General features: G+C 41.3%; 2 protein-coding genes across 3 annotated transcripts; one reads left to right on the top strand and one right to left on the bottom strand.

Moving 5' to 3' along the window:
• The first annotated feature begins 221 nt into the window (after positions 1–221).
• Positions 222–3,177, top strand: c9h22orf23 (chromosome 9 C22orf23 homolog). The gene is made up of 6 exons (XM_054605174.1): positions 222–339; positions 1,657–1,719; positions 2,041–2,214; positions 2,322–2,453; positions 2,667–2,767; positions 3,073–3,177. The coding sequence occupies exons 1-6, from the start codon at positions 222–224 to the stop codon at positions 3,175–3,177; spliced, it is 693 nt and encodes a 230-aa protein (XP_054461149.1).
• Positions 3,178–3,384: 207 nt separating this feature from the next.
• micall1a (MICAL-like 1a) lies at positions 3,385–19,208 on the bottom strand. Of its 2 annotated transcripts, none has more exons than XM_054604934.1 (16): positions 18,730–19,208; positions 15,522–15,570; positions 12,581–12,722; positions 12,360–12,460; positions 11,041–11,189; positions 10,145–10,749; positions 10,002–10,062; positions 9,370–9,803; positions 7,982–8,373; positions 7,762–7,896; positions 7,524–7,650; positions 7,120–7,210; positions 6,258–6,331; positions 5,868–5,982; positions 5,722–5,768; positions 3,385–5,548 (listed from the first exon to the last, which is right to left on the bottom strand). In XM_054604934.1, exons 1-16 carry the CDS (start codon positions 18,870–18,872, stop codon positions 5,412–5,414), a joined length of 2,802 nt encoding a protein of 933 aa, XP_054460909.1. In that variant the 5' UTR covers positions 18,873–19,208; the 3' UTR covers positions 3,385–5,411. The 2 variants fall into 2 exon arrangements, with proteins under 2 accessions (XP_054460909.1, XP_054460910.1); XM_054604935.1 differs by having other exon boundaries at positions 11,041–11,180.
• Positions 19,209–19,284: the final 76 nt, after the last annotated feature.

Genomic DNA, 19,284 nt, shown 5'->3' with positions numbered 1-19,284 from the left:
TTCACGGAAGTGCTTGTTGCTACTCGGTTGCTATAGCAACGAAAAGACGCTGCTGCTGTACACCTTGGATACTTTAAACAACCGATTTTCACCGACAAAGTAAAATAATTTAATTTACTTATTTATTGGACATGTTGGATTTTTTTTATTTATTTGACATACTATTGCATCCAGTAAGTTTTATTAGCATTTTGTATCTTTGTGCGTCTCTGTGTTTGCAGATGGAGGCCTCCTCACAGAGAGGAGATGGAGGAGGACTATGGACCAACCCCAGACCCTCCCAGTACACCCAGTACAGACCCTCCCAGTACAGCAAGGACACCCAGGACATGCTGAGATGTGAGAGGATGCACTTGTGCTATTTCAATCAGGAGAGACCTCAATAACAATCATTACATTACATTACATTACATTACAGTCATTTAGCAGACGCTTTTATCCAAAGCGACTTACAGGAAGTGTATTCAACATAGGTATTCAAGAGAACTACTAGTCACCAGAAGTCATAAGTGCATCTCCTTTCTTAAACAAGCATCTTAAAGCATAAACCAGAGCAAAAGTATAGTGCAGAGGCAAGTTACTACGAAAACAATAATTGCAACAGACTAATCCGAATATAGTAAGTGCTACAAACTACTACGAATAGGATAAGTGCAGTAAACAAATACAAATACAATAAGTGCAGCGAACTGATACAAATACAGTGAGTGCAGCAACTAATACGAATGCAATAAGTGCTACGAGGAAGGCTCAGGGTAGTAATAATTACATTACATTACATTACAGTCATTTAGCAGACGTAATTTTCTAAAAATTGGCCCTAAACCGTGGATATAAATTGGCAGATTATCTATGACTATCCAAAGTCTAGACATAGAGAAAGGATGACACAAGAAGTCTTGGCTACCAACATAAGAAAGAGCCACTGCAAATGTATTTGTTGATTTAGAAATTTCACAAAGCTAAACAACAGGGAAAATAGATGATACATGGATGTTTTCACATATGCTGTTGTTTCTGTGATCTACAACAACTATTGATGCACTCTCATCACATATTACATTACATTACAGTCATTTAGCAGACGCTTTTATCCAAAGCGACTTACAGTCAGTAGTATGTTACATATCATTCACCCATTCACACACTGATGACAGGCTACCATCAAGGTGCCACCATCAGACTCTAACTAACATTCATCATCCAGTCCACACCGATGGCAAGCCTTCAGGAGCAACTTGGGGTTAAGTGTCTTGCCCAAGGACACATCGACTGCTGAAGCCGGGTATCGAACCACCGACCCTCTGATTGGAGAACTACCTTGCTCTCCACTATGCCACAGCCGTATTACACAGGCATAAGAATGAATAGTACAAAGTCTTTGGCTATTGGACCCCATGGCCCAGCCGTGTACCAGAGGGGCCCAACACTGGGATCAGTGAAGCACAACCCCCTGGAGTCCAGACACTGGTGGTGGTGGTGATTCAATTCAGATTATTGTGTATAGCCCAAAATCACAAACTACAAATTTGCCTCAGAGGGCTTTACAATCTGTACACGTGTGTGTGTGTGTGTGTGTGTGTGTGTGTGTACGTTGACGCTTTTGGTGTAAAATAGTGCTTTGATATTTTAATCATTCTCTCTCCTGCTGCTCAGTAATGATGCAGCAATCCAGATTCACCAACCTTCAGAGAAAAAAGATCAACGAATGCCTGAAGAGTAAGTTTGAGTCCTCTTGATGACAGGTTGATGGATGCAATGTGGTGATAAAATGTGTGATAGTACTGCATGATATACAGTATTAACAATATTGTATACATTGTTGAGATATTTGAATGTGATGAAGGGTTTGCCAAACATTGTTATTGCAAAAATCAATATGACATATTGTTAGAAATCCAGATTATATCATATTGTGATTCAAAGATAACATGGTAATAGGGGTGCTCTGGTATTTTCTAAAACATTTAGCATCACAAAATGTTGTTGTGCCCAATACAATTCTTGTGCTTATTTTCTTTTTTTTACTTTTCTCCACAGATGGAGCAGCTTTACCACTGACGTCTGAGCCGACATCATTAGCTTCCTCCACCAAGCTTAAAACCACTAAATCTGTCCAGAAACGTCTCCCATGCATACCTCAGAGACGCAGCGCTGAAGCTTGTCGCTCTGGGAACAGCTACGTCAGAGAAAAGTTCCATCCTGGGCCCTCAAGTGTGTTCTTCAAACTGACGTCCTTATTAATCCGGCATGCATGTGTTTTGACAGGCCTATATTAAAAAACAATTGTAACTTCTTTTTTCTCTCTTTCACTTTCCTAGGAGATTTAGAGAAAGAGAAGAGGAGGCTTCAGAATATTTTGGCAACAGGAGAAGAAGAGCCAAGATCTGTCCAAAATGTTCCTGCATGTAGGAACCCAGAGGTGGTGGAGCAGAAAGACCGGTATCAGGAAGGTGAGGCTGACTGCACAGACGATGTACAAGAGTTACATGTCACATGTCCCTTTAAAACCTGAAAAGAAGCAAAACACATTTGAAGTCATATTGATGGTCTGTTTCTATTAATATCAGCCTAAATTAAACTCTGCGTTGTGCTACTTTACTTGACTAAATATATCCAGTGCCCTTTAAATAAGTCTAATATTAACTTGTTTTTTTCTTTTATAGTACTAGATGAGATAGAGGAGAGAAGACAGTTTCTGGCAGATATGTCTTCTCTGGGTCAGGAGAAGCAGTACATCAACATCATTAACAGTGAGATATCCCAGGTAAACAAGGAACGGTTTACATATTGGCTCAAATTAAGTCTGTGTTATGCTCTTTGGTTTTGAAATATCCTTAGGTAACACAGATGATTTAACTACACTGAAGTATTGTTTAGTGTGTTGTTTTATACAATATAATTAAATACTGACTCAGATTAATACTGAAGTAAATAGATCATTGAAATGGCATTAGTGCCATGCTGTATTCAAGCATTTAGATTAAGATATCAGTCAAACAAATAGCATTAATTCTCTTTTGAAAGTGCAATTTCACTTAAACCTGTGCTGTGTCACGACTCCAATAACAGAGGATTCGAGAACTGCAGGTGTTGGACAAGGCCCGCAGTCCCGAGAACGATGCAATCACATCTGAGAGGAACGGGGAGAGAGCAGAGCAGAAAACATGGAGGTGAAAGAGACCAGAGCGAAGACTCACTGTCACTGACTGAACATTTGAAAATGACTTGGAAATCAGGTGCAAACAATAAAACTTTAAATTCAGATTATGGATGGTTTGAGTGTGATGTCACGAGTGTGGAAGTGGCACTAGATAAGCAGTTATATAAAACAATATAAAGCTGTGCTCTGGAAGCATTTGATTGACAAGAAACATGAACTGCTTGCATTAAGTTATTTTATTCCTCTGCCTTCCAGTGTCGTTTTCTTTTCATAATCCTGCTGCTGTTTTAGGACAACGTATAGCTGACAGAAATGTGGCGCTCAAGAAGTCCTTGGTTTCAGCTGGACATAAAGACAAGCACGGAGCAGAAACACAGACACAACAGAGATTACCATTTAAAATGGAGGATAAAGACAAACTAACTGACAAAACAGTAACAGAAAAAGTAAACATACTGACATTTACATAAGTTTGAACAAATGAGGCTTTTCCACATATGTAATTAAATAAATGGCACTTGTACAAACAATATTAACACATTTTTTTCTTTCTACTTTTAAGGCAAAACATGGAAACGTACAGAAAGGCATAGTAAAATATAAATTAATGATTGCATATTCAGGTTTTCCCCGATGGTTAAAACTGTTATAAGCTGGTGCTTCGCTACAGTTGTTAAAATACTGTATATCTGCCTTTTCATTATTGCATGTGTGACCTTTCATATTAATAAACCTTCTGACATCTGCAGTTAAACGTGTTTTTGTCTGTGCTGCTCCTGTTCATACCTCATATTTTTAAAATCAATCTGATTTTGAGTCGCCCACTTTGTTTCCAGTCACACACACAAATACTGTATCTACGTTCATCCACATCTTTGATGATATACATTTTTAAAAAAGAGACATCATCACAAAACTATCACAGAAGAAACTTAAAAACAAGGAAACCATAGACGACCATAACATAGCAGCTAGAAGAGCTTAGGTATCCATTGTCGATCAAGCATTTCAAGGGTAGAATTTTCTTTTTTTTGTAACTTTCACTCGTACCACAGGCTGAAACCAGACATGACATGAAACCCTCTCAGATAACCAGCTACTGACCTTTGGAATCGAGGAGCAGAAGACAAAGGTGTTACACAGGAACAGATTAAAAACAGATTATAAAATCATAGATATCAGGGATCAACTTGCATCCAACCGACTTCTTTCAAAGTGAACTGTCGAGTCACCCCTTTGCTTAACCGTTACACAGGCCTACAGGATACACATGCTCTGCCATGCAAGCCTAGTGAAGCAACATACAACGACTCACTCAAACGAAAGGTCAGAGAGTTTATAAGCACGTCAGCTCTTAAAGCAGATGAAATGTTAAATGGTCTTTTAAAAAACCCGAAGGCAAATTAAAATAGTCACTGAAGAGACTTTGGAGAAGCATCAAGTAAGATGTGAGCAGGGAGAGGATTCTGGGTTGCACTTCAAAGTCATTGACAGTTTAAGGTGACCTCATCTTATCTTCTTCATCTGGTGCATTTCTTTTCTCCTCCCAAGCGTCCACATAGTGCCTTTTTCTGGCACAAAAAAATAAGTGCTTCAACCCAGCGTTTCAACTAAAAAGGCGCTGCGAGCATTTCTATGACAACAATATCTTGACAACACATCACCACTGTTGTATGATGGACTAGCATCACTCCTGCGGTTTTTTATTGTCTATTTGGTGTACAATGTATTTGTTTTACATAGTTTTTTTCACCATGAGCATCAAACGGAGGACGTCTGCTTGGTACTTCGTATAGATGAGCTTGTCTCCACTCACAAGGCAACACAAGGCGTACGGTAATAAAAGCACAACATTCACCGTCAACATTCAGTGTCCGTCCTGCTGATCTGCTCCTAAATGGGCTTTTCGGACTTTGTTTTGATGGTGATTGTGCGAAATATAAAGCTCAAGATAGACAGACACGGACAAAACAAACTTCCCCACCATTTACTACAGTGACCTCGCCAGCACTTTTCTCAAAAGTTCCGAGATTTTCAACTTGAAGCACTCGGACAAAAAATGAGGTGCGCTCAGAAAAATAAATGTTGGGCTCAGCGACCGCCTTTTCTCTAAGCGGTCGCATACGTTCTCCTCTCATTGAGAACAACTGAAAAAATACGCTGGCGATCAGAAAAAGGCGTTATGTGGACACAGGCCCTTAGTCTTCTTAAAACTGTCTCATATCCTCTTTGGGGAGAATCTGTCTTGTTACGGTGTTTTCTCCTTGCGGGGGCTGTGACTCTTGCCAGGTTCTCCTTTATGGCTCAGCCGCTTGAGCACCTTTATGGGTTTGAACTTTGCCCCTTTTTTCTTCTGCTGTTCAACGTCCGGTTCCTTATGGAAGTCTGGTGAGGATGAAAATAAGTCCGAAAATTACGAAAATTCACATAGTTTCTTAAATCAGAAAAATAAGAAAATAAGAGCAATAAGAAAAACGGAGATGCCACATTTACTTTTTAAGTTAAACGAATATTCTTATCTTCAACCCGCTACAAATGGAGCTTACACCTTCTCCTACCTTTTTTCTTCAGCATGGCTTCCATAAGTTTATCCTCCTCTTCTTCCCTGTGACAGAATGGCTGTTAGATTGCTGGTAATTGCAGAGTATCATTGATGAAAACACTGTGGGGTCCCTTCAGAGAAACAGTTAATTGCTATGATTACCTCTGCCGGTCCTGGTCCATGCTGTTGACAATTTGGTTGCGCTGTTCAATGATGGTAACCAGCCCAGCCATCAACTCCTGCTCCCGACTCTTGTCCTCCTCTGTCCAGTCTTTCTCTGGAGAAGGAAAGGATGATAGTAAATTATTACATTTTAAGAGTTCTCTGATGATCAGAGGGCTAGGATTTATTGAACCCATGTACAAATGTAATTTTTCTGTTACAGATTTAAAAAAAAAACAAACTATAGAATATTTTCTTTAGTATACGTGTGTAGATGTACAGCTTAAGTCTGGATGGCAGTCATTTTTTTCAAGCATTACACACAAATATATACAGGGCAGACATTGGACTTGACTATACGTTTTCTTAACATGATGGGGCAAAACACACCTGGTTTGTTGAGGAGACACCTCAGCTCATACTCCACGTCAGCTTGTCTCTCTTCAAGGTTCTGCTGCTTCGCTCTGTAGTGAGCAACATTTACACTGAACTTTACACACTGGTAACCGACAATTTAATACTTCACTTTTAAATTTGTATTGTAACGTCGATGACCGGGGATACTAAATCAAGCACAGTAACTTGGCTTATTAGATAACTGAATGAGTCAGCTGCATTAAAAAAAAGCTGGGCGTAGTATCCCTGAAAACCTTTTCTAACCAACTATTACCCAGCGCACAGAGATGTGAAGGAGCAAATTAAAGGAACAGTGTGTAAGATTTAGTGGCATCAAGTGGTGAGTTGCAGATCGAAACCAACAAGATACCCCTCGGCTCACCCCAAAGAACTACAATGGCCTTCAGGTAGGGAAAGTTATCTTCAGGATTTTAGTGCAACTAAGAGCTACTCATATCAATACTCTTACTAATACTCTGTCCATATTTGTCTTCATTGAGCTTATCAATACTCTGTCTTTTATTATTTTGCAGCGGGGCCCGTTTAATACCGGGTTTTGGTATCCATCCATCTCTAAACGCAAAATGCTTTCGCAAGAGCCAGTGTTCGGTTTATCCTTGGAAGAGAACGCGCTCCTTACTAGATATGAATGGATATTTTAAGCTAAAGAAAACACATCAATGCTTCAGGCGGTTATACACTAATGAAAGCATAGTTATGAATATTATATTCAGTTTCTGCCAACAATTAACCCTAAATGTTACACAATGTGCTTTTAAGTGAAGGATAAAAAACTAATCGACCTTAAAAGGCTTGTGATTCTATCATTTGCCTTTTGCTGCTGTCTCATACGTACGTGTAGACAAGCTCAGCTTCTCGTCGTACTAAAAGATGTTTCTCATGGATGAGAGTGAACCAGTCCACCAACAGGTGCTCCTCATCCTCATCTGGAAACACAAAAGAGGAACAAAGAGATATACATGCAATGTTTCTATTATCAATTATAGTTCTTTCAAGTCAAATCTTGGGATATTGCCTTCTCCTCTTTTTCTCTGAGTGAACATTTTTTTAATTATTTTATAATCTTTTATAATACTTTTGTGAGCTACACCATCATTTTAGTAAAGTTTTCAATTTGGAATATAGTGAACCTAACTTTTATGCACTGTATGTGGGGAAATCATTCACAAGATGTAACTGGCCTTCACCTGATTGAACCTGTTCTTAAGAAACTCCAGTAAAAATAGTGTGATGTGTTACCGTTAGGGTTGTCTCTCAGCTTCTTCTCCAGCTCCACTCCGGTCTGCTCCAGTTCATCCAGCTGCTTCTCCAGCTGACCCATCTCCCCGTGGATGTCCTCTACTGGGATGTACTGGTCTGACTGCACCTGGAAGGATGTTCGGACAAGACGGATCATTTGAGAACTTCTTCATGCGTTCTATATTTCTTTTTTTATTATGCTAAAGCATACAGTGTATGTTGTCTTGAGTTTTTCTACCTTGCGTTTGATAAGAGGGAAGCCATGGCCGGGGGCCGGGGGTCTGGCAGGACGAGGGCCTTTTGGTGGTTTGGATTTAGATTTAGCCGGGGAGGGAGAAGCTTTCCTGTTGAACGGGTTCTCTTTACAGATCCGCTAAAATGAGAAGAGAGATAAAGCTGGAATATAAAGTGCAAAGTGCATTGCTTTCTATTGGTATATTTGGAGGTGGACCTATTACCTTATTGTGTGATTGGGTGGCTCCTGAGGCCAATGGGCTGGGGGTCGTCAGGGGTCGCGGTGGAGGGTCTACGGTCCCTTTGGTCCCAAAGCTGCGACTTGGCTGTGGAGTCGCTGGAGCTGAGCTGGCATTTGATGGCATGGGAGAAGGGTAGGGGCTTAGGGAAGGATGGGGAAGACGCTCGGTTGAGGAGGAGGATGGTGATGGCGTAGAGTTGCACGGTGAACAGATGGAAGGCTCTGAGACACTTTTGGTGAAGGCGTGTTCCTGGTCGCTGCTGGCACTGCCACCCAAATGGGGATGGGAGGAGCTGTGATCCGAGCCAGAGGACAGACTCTCTGTGCTGAGAGCTGGAGAGGGGGAGCAAGAGGAGGGCTGAGAGTGAGAGAGAACTGAAGAGGAAGGGAGGTTTAGTAAAAATCAAAGAAGTTGAGACAGATTGGAATATAGAGGAAATGGGGAAAAGAACAAAAAAAAACAATGAATAAATATAACATTCTGCTCTGTTTTTCTTTTTGTACTCACTGTCAGAGTTCAACCAACTTAAATTGTAAATGTTAGTGTTAGAATCCACATTGAATAAGCTGTTCAACAATAGGATGTTTTGGATTTAGAGCCCTTACCATTTGTAAACTGTAAATCAATGTTAAAAGGTGTGTTTTGTCTGAAAGTTACTAAATGTAAAAAAGAGAAAGTTATGGGTAACAAGTTCTTTGTAGGTGTGACATTAAGCATTTGTTTCTCAACATGAGGACATGTCAGTGAGGAAAAGGAAGTGGCACCGACAGTGAACAGACTATGATGAGGATGAAGAATCTGATACAGAAAAATAATGGGATAAAAACAACAGTTTGGTACACTGTGATGAAGGGAGAACACAATGAGGAACTCTGCAGGTATGAAGGACTTGGTAGACCACAGAGGACTAGTGTAGTAGATGACAGAAGGTTGGAGAAATACTCCACTACAACAGATTAAGAACACTACACAGGATATAGGAGACTCATTGTAGAGCTGTCAGAGACAATACATGACTCCATCAGCATAACCTCAGGTTATGCTGACAAGATTACAACAATCAAGATTACAGTTTGCAAAACATAACAGTCATAAACCTGAAGAGATCTGGAACAAAGTATCAAAAAAACAATATAAAATTGCAAACGCATGTTCTCCTCCACAAACTTACAATTCCTACAGAACCACTTGAAGGGTAACTTTATCATATTCATGTCTCCACAAAGTACGAACTAGCTGATTAGGTGAGATGGCGATAAAAGGAACTTGAATAAATGTATAGTGTTGTCTTTGCATTTCATTTCTGTACTAAATGACAAACGGCTAGGTAGATAAAACACAAAGGAAGCACAGCTGCTGATCATACTGACCTTGGTGACCTGCAGGTGGCTGAGGAGCACGGGGTGCCAGCCGTTTCTTGCCCTTTGCGCTCCCGGGGCTTGCAGAGCGGGATGAGCTTCCTCCACTAGGGGGAGTGTCTGCACCTGTCGCGTCAGCTGCCTGAGAGATGCTGTACCACGGGTGACTAGCCACAACTGTGGGTGGAATTGCACTTCCGCCGCTCCCCTCTTCTTCTGCTACCTCGTCATTTTCATCTTCATCATCATCGTCATCGAATGGGTTGGCGGGTACGGGGGGTGTGCTGGGTCTGGAGCCCTCTCCTTTGAGAGAGGACAGAGAGCCTATATTGGGAGGGGTTGCCAGTCCTGTAGGGGGAGGGGGAGGGGCTTTCTTCTTCTTGTTTTCTGATTGGACCAGGGCGAGCCAAGGTGGGTCTTTGGGTTTATGGGAGCCACTTGACAGGCTGGACAGTGAGATACACAAATAGGGATGGAGGGGTCACAGAGGGGAACACAACAAAATACAGCCAAATGGAGGCATGGAGGGTCAAGAAACGTTATGTAACAAGGTGTAATTCAAAACTGAGACAGACAATGAAGATATGGTTAAGGTCAATGAAATGTAGGATGGAAAAAGAGACATTAAAGTAAAGTTCAGCTACCTTCTAGGAGACTGTGATCTTTCTCGAGGTTTGGGAGGAATTGGAGGCTTCTGGTATTCACCTGTGATTTCAAGATAAATGTAAAGATGAACATCAACAGATCCTTTATATTTAATCATTTATGTTCTGCAGTGAGCACTTACCGACTGTAAGGTTGTCTGTCGTACGGGGTAACCGAACCCGAGGGGCAGGGCGAGGAGGAGGGGTTGGGTCGGAGACCCGCCGAGGTGCCGGTACTGGCCGACTGGCACCTTCACGATGACTGATCGGCGTAGCAGGGAGGTCCCCATTGACCGTTAATTTGGCTGGTGTTTTAGCATCTTCCTCTTTCTCCACCTCTTCCTCTTCTTCATCGCTCTCATCAAAAGGGTTGGGAGGAGAACAAGAACGAGGTATCCGCTCTGTCTCTCCACTGCCGTCAATCACTTTTTCTTTTTCCAAAGAGTCCGCTGCATTTGTTATAACAACAGTGACTGAGGCAGAGTCATTAGCAGGCATGTCAGTTTCATTTGTTTGGCTTACTGGAGAAGGAGTCTTTGCTCGGTCCCTCTCAGAGGGCGAGGTGTGAGGAGTTGGGCTGCGACCAATCCTGGCAGACTGATCTACCACTGGTTTCTTACTAAGATCTGGCCGGCCGTTCTGATTGGCTAAAGCATGCCTTGCAAGGTGATGTGTACAGACCAAGGCCCCAGCGTTGCTTCCTAATTTGTAAGATCCAGGAAGCAAAGTGCTGTGACACTCTGTGCACCTGAGACAACAATGACACAGGACGACAGTAAGAAGTGCATAAAGATTGTTGAGATATAAAGTTACAAAAAATGAATAACATGAGCACAAGTCTGCCAAAACGCATTAACTCATTTATTACTGTTTAAGTTATTCTCCTTTAGATTTTCATAAAATCAGGTCCAGTGATTGGCAATATTCATGGCAGGCATTTCTTCAGCCAAAGCCAAGCAATGTATTAACAATCTCAGTAACAACAAGTGTTGCCGAGTACAACACACAGGTAGACAGTAGCTGTAGCGGCGTTGCTCACCTGAAGCAGTTGCGATGAAAGAGCTTGCCGTCCACCAGAAATCTCTGCACCAGGTGGACATGTTTCTGGCAGGCGGCACAGGTGCTGCTGAGTGTGCTGCGCTTGACTGCTACAATCGCTTCTACACCCGTCTGCGCAGGCTGGGTCGGCTAGTGCAAGCAACCGGGATGTTGTTCACAGGGAGAGGGGAGACGTCAGGGGAAGGGGGGGGAAGATGGAGAGTAATGGTGGACGGGGAGATCAAACACGGAGTCAGGATTTGAGGATGTGGATTGTTCAATTTTGTTTAGCTGGCTACCTCTGCTCCATTAATGTGACATCTACTGCTCATTGATTCATGTGGTTGAACTGCATACTTCTTTTCATCCCTTCAGTTTAAAACATCATTTAAATTAATAGAAAAATATGTGTCATTTTTAAGTTTTTATTAGTAACAAAATCCAAACAGCTTGGGTTAGTGGCTCCGGGAGGCACATTTTTAGGATATGATTAATGTTTAGGACGGATCGCTTTATTTTTTTTAATTATTGTTTTGTGTTAAGTAAAAAAGGGGTAAGCAGCATTGCAAAAACTTGGCACACAGTGTTAGGATGGTACTACTGTTAGTATTTATTTTTTTAAAAGGCTTAACTGATCTAACCGTTTTGTTTTCACCTTCTAGCCCACCCCCACCCTACTGCCTAGGCTCAGGACCAGAGAGTGGACCGGGGATCAGATGGGATGAGGAAGAAGAGCAGGAAGAAGAGGGAGTGGAATGGATTTCCATCTAAAGAAGGGGGGAGGAGGAGGTGGCCAGTACACGGAAGTATGGCGATGGAGGAAAGAAGTTGAAGGCATGCGAAAGAAAAGAGAGACAGGATACAGAGGCTATCTTTATAGACTTACTCTACCTCTGCTGCTTAGCTTTTCCCCTGCTGTGCAATACAAAGCCCACACAAGGAAGTAGTAATTATAAAAACACTTATGTGGGATTGTTGTACTGCAATGGCAGGATGGGATTTGTATTGTACAGATCTGATGACTTAATGTCCCCAAATAGCACATGCAGATTTAAACTTACATAATCCAAGGCTTCAGATACACAGCAATATCATTTTTAAAAACGGTGGGCCGTTTAGTGGTTACCTGGGCCTTCAAAAGGACACCATAAAAATGCACTCAAATAATAGAGATTGTTAAGATGTAACTAGAGTTTCATGCAGACATAATGTAGTTCAGTGATGCAGAGATTAAAAGTTATTATGTGTGGCTGAGAGTAAAAAAAAGATCAATATCAATATCAATACATGCACAGGGTAATTCCCGTTTCTTGTTCTTACCTCAGACTCAACCACTTTGTCTTCCAAAGGGGTTGGTGGCCTTTTCTGGGCTGGCTCATTAAGACCGACAGAACTCAGCCTTTTCATGCAAGGGGGGTTTGCTACAGAAAAAAAAGATCATCAGTTCATGATGCAAACAAATTATATTATTGTTGGAACAACAGAGACATTTTTTGTGCACAGTGCTTGAAGTGAAATCCAAATAAATTGATTGTACCAACCTTGAGACTTGTTGTTGAAGAAGTTGTAGTACTGGGAGACGTATGTGATGATGCTGAGACGGTCAGGCACTTTCATGGACACCATGTCTTCTGGGTCCAACAGGGCTGGGATCCCCAGCTGTGTCTCTGCCACTTCAAAGGCCTACGATGAAGCAAAGACAGCGGAGGGATGTGGATTAGTAAGATGCTGACAGTAAGCGTGTTTATATGCATGCATACAATTAATAATAATCATAATAATAATAATGATGACCAATTGTAACCAAATACAGTGATTTATGAACTAACTTGCTTTAGGGGGGAAATCTGACTAAGTACAATTTAACAGACATTGATAACTTATTAATATTTCAACTCATTGTGGCATTTTGGTCTGATTTTCCCCAGTGTTTTGGACTTTTTCTATGGCATAGAGGAGCTGCAATGGAAAGTTTTGACAGTGAGGTAAGTGGATCATCCTCAGGAACTGGGACAATGTTTATGGAAAAAGACACGTTGCTGTTGGGATTTTAAAAAACTCTTTAATGCTTCGAGCTTAAACAAAGTTCCATTTACTTTAATGGTACTGGGGGAGCAGGAGAAATCTTGGAGACTGAAATCTCAAACCTCTGCAAATAAAACCAAAACTATCTGCATTGCTGGATACCGCTATGAGTAGGTGAGTTACTGCATGCCATGAAAAAATGAAATGCTTAATCTGGGTATCTTTCCAGTTATGTGTTGTGTCTTAATTTAAACATGCAGAAACTGAGGACAGAATAATGTCTTTGTTGCATGTGTTTAAAAAGAAACATGCTTGCCACAGCCTACCAATGAGCACATACCTGATAATTATATAACTGCTGCCAAAACATCGTTTTCATTTGATGATAATGCAATGTTCTGTTCTTTGAGGATAACCATCGGTCTAATGAAAAAATTCCACTGAGGAAATGAGACCGGGGTACAGTTACATAACAAAAAGGGATACAATCATTGGCAGTCACACAACACTGAAATAACCCAGACAGCAAATGCTACACACGTGCAAAGATAAATTAATCAAATGCATGGTACTGCATTTAACAATATTAATACAATAATACCTGGTTGACAGATAAAATGTTTACTGATTCAAACTAACCACTTTCCTGCAATTTATTTGAAATGGACAAATGCTCTAGAAAAGAAGTTAACAATTCGCTGATGAAAATGTTAATGGGGCCATTTTTCTGAGCCTGTTTTGAGCAAAATGCGATATTTTGATAAACGAACTACATTAAGTGCAGTCAGTTAAAAACATTTTTAATGCGTGACTAGAAACTGAACAATCTGGTTCTTTGAAATTGGTCTAACTCAGGATGTGCCTTTGAGTCATACAACCTCTAGAATGACACAGCGAAGAAGGTCAGACAAGCTACGCAACCTGGGTCACCTGACCTGCCTTCATGAACATCCTCAAGACCTCAATTTAATGTAAGTTTGATACTTTGGTAAATGGCTTTTTCTATTGAAGATAAATATTTTTTATGAATGTAAATTTAATTTGATTTTGTCAAAGGCTGTTAAGCTAGAATAGTAATAGGCTTGCACCGCCCAAGAGGCTATGGTTGATCTGGATATTCAAAAGAATGCAGCTTATCCGTACCGCTATAGGCTGTCAATGCCCTCTGCTGTGACCAAGCACTCTAATATACATTTCCACACGGATACAGCAGAAAAGTAAGCTTACAAATGAATGTGCTCATGGTTGTGTCTCTGTATGCAAACAGCAGTTAGCTAACGTTAACTACCCAGCAGGTAGGGACAGCCATCACCCAAGTTACTTTATGAATGAACGTAAACTTTTAACGCACGCTGCAATAACTTGATTTTCCCAATGTTGAAGGTTTAAAAGAAATCCAATAAATTGCCCAATATTATTTTAACATGAAAAAAAAAAACACAAAGAGAGAAAGTGAGAGTACACGGGTGATCGACTGAATTTGAGCAATTGGAGGGAACTGAAACAGACTGTTACCGTAATATTATTTGCTACCTACATTATTTTATTTGGTTTGATTCTACAGTAAGCAGTAACGTGTGTAAGTGAATCTCTGAACACTGACAGAAAGGAATCAACCTGTGACAATCGGTCATATATGAACAGGGTCAAACATGGGCTACTTGTGAAGTAGAGCCTGTGCTGTGTATATATCATATATGACAGGGGCATTAGAAAAAGACTACTAAGATAGAGAAAACCATTAACTGATTTAAGGAGCTCAAATCTGGCTCCTTAATAGTAAAATCGGACTTAAGTGCTTTGAGTCCTTTTAACATTTATGGATTCTATGAATAACTATGTTTATTTAAAATGAAAGCCAGTACACAGCATTTGTTCCTCATGCTACCTCCAGCTGCCTCACTTTCCCTGAAAGATGTTGGATTAAAAATTTGCAAACAGCAGCAGAGAGCTGCCAAAGCTTAGCTCAGACTGGAAATTAGGAGACTCCCTCAATGTTCTGATTACAGACGATGTGGAAAAACTCAACGAGGGAAATGTGATCTAAAAAGAGTTATTTATTGGATTCTAACCACCAGACTTATAAGCTGCAAATTCAGCGCTTTTGCACTTAAAATCCTCTTTATGTCGTCTCTGCACAAACTTGTGTTAAGGTTTTTTGGGGGTTTTTTTTTACATTGGAAGCTCTGGCTTGCTCCCTCTTTTCCCTGGTCAGATTCCATCCGGATTAAGTAACACTGCTCTTTACACGGACAGTCAAATACTCTGAAGACACACCCAACGTGACTTTTATGGCTGAATGAAGCACGTGCAGTGACGGATTCAGTGCCTGAAACCACATAGGTGATTTCACCCACCCATCAAGAACAAACTGTCTCCCAAAATGAAAACATCATGCAACAAAACATCATGGGAGTGCTAAAACCTCAAAACATACAGTGATAAAAAATTACTCACCAGTCGGTTGTTCTCGTACACATTCTCTTTAGACAGCGAGCCAAAGTCACTGAAATGACAAGACAGAATTGTTTTAGAAAATTGAAAACATTTGAGATAAGGCTGTACATGCAGGTAGTCAGTGTACAGTTATATAGCCTGCAACAACTGCAGATCATGGTATCTCCTTTATGTCAGCAGTGTTTCACAGCAGAAGACCATAAAGAAGTAATTAGCCATGCTGATGTAGGGTGGTACTGATTGAGTTTGCTGACCTATTTCCACATATGTTATGAACCATCAACAAGCTAATATTGGCCTGACAGCATGACATGAAGTAATGGTGAGCAGTTAAGCTTCCAGACCAAAAGTTCACAACCGGTCCCACACTACACATAAATGATGCCTGATGTGCCGGTACAAAAGGAAAGAGCTCCAGCACCGAACAGGACTGATGGGCTGATAATTACAAGGCTCTGCTTTGAAATGCCAGGGGCGACGAACGAACACCAGGCTCTCTCCAGTAAACATCCTGCAGTAAAACTGGAAAATGTCTGAGGTGTTCTGGGATGAAAGTGTGGCTGTGTGCGTAGGTAAACGTAAGTTGATGGTGTGTAATAGTAGGACAACAGTGTGGCAGGAAAAAAACACCATGACCCTGGTAAGAGCTTGTGGAGACCATGTGGAACTCTCAAGAAGGAAAAACCCTGTGAATGAGCTCCGTGTTGGAGCCACACAAAGTGACCTCTGTTCTCTCTAATCTAGTTCCCATGGTCACAAACACACTGAGCAGCAGCTCTAATATCAAGACCATGTCCACACAAGTCCACTATATCAGATCTTCAGCTACTTTAAAAACAGTTTTCCAATTTTTGACACTCGCAGAACAGACATACTGACATGAATGAAGTGCAGTATGTGATCAGAATTGCGAACCTAATCCACTGAGTCTCGCTCCAAGGTTTATTTTGGGAGAGAGGACTGATGGGGAGCTCTGTGTGTGTGTGTGTGTGTGTGTGTGTGTGTGTGTGTGTGTGTGTGTGTGTGTGTGTGTGTGTGTGTGTGTGTGTTTTTATGGATTCTATGAATAACTATGTTTATTTAAAATGAAAGCCAGTACACAGCATTTGTTCCTCATGCTAATGTGCGCGAGCACACATTAGGCATTTAAAATCCACATGATCAAAACCTGGGTAAACCAGTATATCTGCTAAATCTGGTTCAGGCAGACAGGAACTCTTGTGCTGGAGCATTTTATGAACATTCAATTTAAATGCAATTTTGACCTCCGTGTCACTGTTCCATGCACTTGGGTTATATAGGACATGGATTGTTACTCGCAGCCATGTCTACTTCCTCTCCAGTGGGTTTAGTGACAGTTAACCTCGGCCGAAATTGAGATGAGGCCATTTGCTGCACTGAGTCCTGTCCCTCCTCTGCATCAGTGTGTTGTACTTTGATGAGAATACACTGGCTGCAGAGTGCAGGCAGGGTCACCATACAATGGCCAGGCCCAGTATTAGAGCTAAATCCAGTTTGACAGGCGGAGGTCTCAGCTGCAGATTAGCCTGACGAACTGTCTGTCTGGATCAGAGAGAGTTCCGTTGGGCCACTACAGCTAGACAGAGGGCTGAACGGGGAGACATGCTGGATCACAAATTGAAGAGGCAGAGCTTGAAAGCTGGGTATTTAGGATTTGTCCACTCTCTTACTTTCAGCTTTACTGCAGATAGACTATATTCCACTTCACTGACTTGTCCTTCAGTGACTGGTTCAGTGAATGTTTGCTCAACTACCATCCAAGCATAGTCCAGTTTTCTCACAAAAACCTGGACCACCTGAGAGGTTAGCAGCATGAGCAAGATGCCTATTGTCTAAAAAGCATTCCATCACACCACATTTTCCCCACTAGGAGAAAAGAGGGACATAACATGGCATTAACTGGCTGCTTTTACACAATCTTCCTACGACAACAAGGGTGGTGGACTTCTTTCAGAAGGACTTCAACCACCAATTTAATGCTGTCAACAGAGGGCCCTTCCCACTGAGCTACACTGAGGCTCATTGTGATACACAGGACTAGTGCTTCTCAAAAGTTACTGTAGCTATGCAAATAGTGGAAACATTTCATATCAAATGATTTTTCTGCCTCGATACACAAGTTATACAATATTGGTAACAAACTAACATAATGGCCCTCTTATTTCAGAAATCAAAGCACTGAAAGGCTGTTCCTCACCAAATAACCTTTTAGGGCCTTTGAGCAAAAGCTGGTCAAATTCATGCATTAACTCTTAGTTAAATAAGTGATTTTCTGACTTTAGCCTCTACCAAAACAATGGCATTTCTTCTTCCGGATAATCCTTTTTAGTCACACTGATAGTGTGGTTGTGTTTCGTGGTGGCTTCTGTAATGTGTGTGTGGGTGTAAAATGCAGAGAGGAGGGTGTGTTGTTACAGACAGGGCTTGGCTTGTCAGCTTGAGTTAATCACAGCACTCTGGCCTCTCACTGTACAATGCTCCTAAAACATATTTTTAGTGTGTTTGGCTATGATCACACACACAAACAAACTTCATTAAAACATATGACTGTGATAAAGATGTTACAGATATGGCAAGTTATCTAAAGACTAATATCATATGCAGTTGTGCTTCCGATTGTGTTGAACCTTAAATGTATTCAAAAAGAGGGGGAAGTAACCTTGTTTAACAGGAGCCTTTCATAATCCAAGTCCTTAAAACACTTCATTGATTTATCTAGAGCAACATGATTTCACATCCGACAGGCTACTGAGTTTGTTCAGTATTTGTATTTAAATGGATTAACATTCAAATGACTACAGCACTTGAAAACCAGCCTGTCACTTCTTAAAACAATGTATCCTCTTCCACTATATATGTATAGTATGTGTATTTATTGTCTGTGTCTGTGTAGTTGTATAGTATGTGTATTTATTGTCTGTGTAGTTGTATAGTATGTGTATTTATTGTCTGTGTAGTTGTATAGTATGTGTATTTATTGTCTGTGTAGTTGTATAGTATGTGTATTTATTGTCTGTGTAGTTGTATAGTATGTGTATTTATTGTCTGTGTAGTTGTATAGTATGTGTATTTATTGTCTGTGTCTGTGTAGTTGAGCTGCTGCAACAGTTGAATTTCCCCATGGGGATCAATAAAGGAATATAATAATATAATAATAATATAAGTGTACATGTATGACTATACTTACATCAGCTCTGGTCTGTAACGATGTATTATGGCACAAAACGCCAGCCCGTCCCTAAAGGACGCAGACATGTCCTTCACCTCCACGTCGTCGTAGTGCTCACACTGGATCCGACACCACTCCTGCAGAGCCTTCAGAGACCCCATCGTTACTCCACTCACTGATTGTGGCTTCGTTGCTTGAGTCTCTTTGTCCCCGGTCGACCGAGAGTCATCGGCAGCCAGACGACACCACCACCACCCAGGAGCAGCCCGATGCTTTCACTGACAGCGAGTGAGTCACGTCGAGACAGCGGCAGGAGGAGCGGGACAGCTAGCTAGCTCTGTTAGCCCGCTGCTAGCTCATGTCCAACTTCACCGCTTTCAGGTTTGCGCTAAAGCATTAAAACACAGCGTTACAAACTCATTCCGGATCATACACGTTGGGTAGAGCACCATCCTCGTTGCACTGGTTGGACAGATACACCCCGTCCGCCCTACACGTTGTAATTTCGTCGCTTGGCCATGCGGGGAGCTCCAGGGCCTCTTTTCCATCCGCTACCCTCGCGATGTTACAAAA

This window comes from Anoplopoma fimbria, chromosome 9 (assembly GCF_027596085.1).
Source record: "Anoplopoma fimbria isolate UVic2021 breed Golden Eagle Sablefish chromosome 9, Afim_UVic_2022, whole genome shotgun sequence".
NCBI classification, from domain to species: Eukaryota; Metazoa; Chordata; class Actinopteri; order Perciformes; family Anoplopomatidae; genus Anoplopoma; species Anoplopoma fimbria.
This window is presented reverse-complemented; position numbering and strand designations above follow the sequence as displayed.

Excerpts from the sequence above, each read along its gene's own strand:
- micall1a (XM_054604934.1), bottom strand. The coding sequence starts at position 18,872 with ATGGGGTCTCTGAAGGCTCTGCAGGAGTGGTGTCGGATCCAGTGTGAG. Across the intron at positions 10,063-10,144 it reads GACAGACAACCTTACAGTCG|GTGAATACCAGAAGCCTCCA; the intron begins GTAAGTGCTCAC and ends TTGAAATCACAG. Across the intron at positions 5,549-5,721 it reads AGCCATGCTGAAGAAAAAAG|ACTTCCATAAGGAACCGGAC; the intron begins GTAGGAGAAGGT and ends CATCCTCACCAG.
- c9h22orf23 (XM_054605174.1), top strand. The coding sequence starts at position 222 with ATGGAGGCCTCCTCACAGAGAGGAGATGGAGGAGGACTATGGACCAAC. Across the intron at positions 340-1,656 it reads CACCCAGGACATGCTGAGAT|TAATGATGCAGCAATCCAGA; the intron begins GTGAGAGGATGC and ends CCTGCTGCTCAG. Across the intron at positions 2,768-3,072 it reads TTAACAGTGAGATATCCCAG|AGGATTCGAGAACTGCAGGT; the intron begins GTAAACAAGGAA and ends CTCCAATAACAG.